The sequence below is a fragment of the Phytophthora cinnamomi genome (assembly GCF_018691715.1).
Source record: "Phytophthora cinnamomi strain GKB4 chromosome Unknown Contig14, whole genome shotgun sequence".
Taxonomy (NCBI): domain Eukaryota; phylum Oomycota; class Peronosporomycetes; order Peronosporales; family Peronosporaceae; genus Phytophthora; species Phytophthora cinnamomi.
In genome coordinates this window covers 1,818,590-1,820,943 of record NW_027150947.1, presented here as the reverse complement: position 1 = coordinate 1,820,943, position 2,354 = coordinate 1,818,590, and the positions used below count along the sequence as shown (strand labels likewise).

The window sequence follows — 2,354 nt, the reverse complement described above, 5'->3', positions numbered from 1 at the left end:
TGTTGGCAACTCTGGTGCATCGACAAGAAGACAGAGAACCGTGCGGACAAGTTGACGACCCGGAGAACACAGTCGCTGCCAGGTTTCGCGTCTCAAGTCCCCTTTGTGGGGGTGAGTGCGAGACTTTGAGATACCGCGTCGTGCATCGTCGCTTCATGGAAACCGGTCGGATGGTTGTCGTGTGGAAGGCTTCGATTGTTGGCGACAGGATTTACGCGGGAATGCAGATGAACGAGACGGGATGGTGCGTTATGCGACCATCGCAAACACGAGCAGGGACACTCGGTCAAGTTTTTATAAAACAAGAGCCGTTGCACCTCCTTGACGCTCCTGCAGCGGTTGGATTCCACAGGTTTGTACGACGGATGGTTCAAGAAAACCGCGAAGAAGTGAACAACATGGCGCACGCTATGGTGATTGATGACGTGTTAAGGGGGGTCTGCGTATAGGCTCAGCAATTCATACCAGCTCGGTGGTGAATATTTGATTGCCCACGACTAGAATACAAACGCATCAAGTGTGCCGTGTCATTCGAAGAAGCTGCGCCTCCATTTCGCGATATATGAAGCTGACATCTTCTTCATAGGAATTCACGACCAAGTTCGCCAAGACGTGTCCTTGCGTCGGCGTTGCAGTACACTCCTCGGCACGCTTCGGAGTCATGCGCACACACGATCGCATTGACGTCCTCGCCGCTGCAGCAGCAATTCCATCGTCTTTTTGCGTTTGCGGAAACGGTTGCATCTCCTCGAAGAGAACCCACCCAGTTTCATCTGTAAACAACCCGTCCAGGTCCTTCTCGCCCGCTGAAAGTCCTCGCCACACCAAAACTAGACGGTTCTGCTCCACGTATCTGCGCAGCACCAACTTCAGATCCAAGAACATTGGGCCAGCACCAGTCGGAAGCTGGGATGCCGGCGTCTGCAAGCGGAACTTAACAGCGAAAGTATGTTCCGGTCGTGAAACATCCGGATACGAGCAGCTCCGATGCGCCGACACGCTCTTCCGGCAGCTCCCGCCGAGGTGCCAGAGCACCCACGCGTTCCACGCAGCGTCGATTGCCAGTCGAAACTCGAATGGAATCACACGCGAGTCGCGCAGCTCCACAGCAGCCATCCCGCCCTCCTGTTCCGCCCCATCCAGCGTCTTCCTGCTGCCCGACACAGAGCCAAACGACACTTCAGTGACTTTGTGGTCCATGAACACCTCGTCCACTCTCGCGTATGCCGCGTCCAGCCCGATCGCCAGCATCTCGAGCTCTGCCCTGTCGGTGTCGTCCAGTTCCAGCTCCAAGTCCGTGATCCCTTCCTCGTCCTCTGCCAGCAGCAACGGGTTGGCAACAGAGCCCAGAGCCGCCGCCGTAGCCGCTGCTCGAGCCGAATTCGGGTCGTTTCCGCACCCTCGCGCGTTCATTTTGGCCTGCAACGCGTTGCCCCACTTGAGGTGGTCCACCAGTTGCTCCCGTAGCCGTCGGTTCTCGCTCTCCGCCTCTTGTCGAGCTCGTAGGTGGCGGCGTGCGATGTGTCGCCACGCTGGAATTGTACTGACGATTCTGCTGCTGCTAGAGGGGCTTCTTTGCTGCTGCTTCTGCCTGACAGTTGCGAGGCGGTCTCGAGCTTGTTGCAACCGCTTCTCGAGCTCTACGGACTCCACACGCAGCGCCAGGAGCTCTCGCCGCTCGCGGTCTCTGGTCGGCGTGGTGTGGCTCCGCTTCTTATTGGGGTTTCTCGGCCCCGGGAGAGTGTCGGAAGCTGAATCGTTGGCGACAGGATTGCCGGGGACTGGACACGTAGTGGCCGAAGTTGCAGCTTCAACGGAGCCGTGGGGGGCCTGGAGCGACGTCATGAACAAGTCCACCGGGGCTTGCACCCCGTGTCCCGCCATTTCGCTGTGCTGTTCAGAAAATGTCGCACAGTTTTGTATTTGGTGTAGCCACACAAAACTCTAAGTGTAAGTTGAATATGGATACATTTTCAAGTTGAAAGATAACTTCAACTTGGTCTGTAACATGCTCACTTTTCCAGGTCAAACTTGAGACCAGTCAATTGTTCGCTTTCCTGCCAGAGAGCTGCCGCCGTAGTCTCGTTGTGCGCAGTGGAGTTGGGTAGAACTCGCTTGGGCGGGCCCCAGAACTCGAACGAGTTCCCAGGCCCGTAGTAGTCGTTGCCGTGGACGTCAACCGCAGTGGCGGCGTACAGCGTCGGCAGTGCGCCAGTAGGCACGTCTTGCCAGATAGGCAAGCTCGCCCCGAATCTCCACCCCAACTTGTCGAACCAACCGCCCTCCGAGGATGGGGCGGCCATCAGGTTGGTGCCTGTCAGTCCGGGGTGGCAAGCCACAGACAGGACTCCGCT

At 57.5% G+C, this 2,354-nt stretch overlaps 1 protein-coding gene across 1 annotated transcript; it reads right to left on the bottom strand.

Moving 5' to 3' along the window:
* Positions 1 to 513: 513 nt before the first annotated feature.
* On the bottom strand, positions 514 to 1,884 carry IUM83_01328 (uncharacterized protein; the record flags this gene model as incomplete). Its single annotated transcript, XM_067925173.1, has 1 exon — positions 514 to 1,884. One exon carries the CDS (start codon positions 1,882 to 1,884, stop codon positions 514 to 516), a length of 1,371 nt encoding a protein of 456 aa, XP_067797632.1.
* Positions 1,885 to 2,354: the final 470 nt, after the last annotated feature.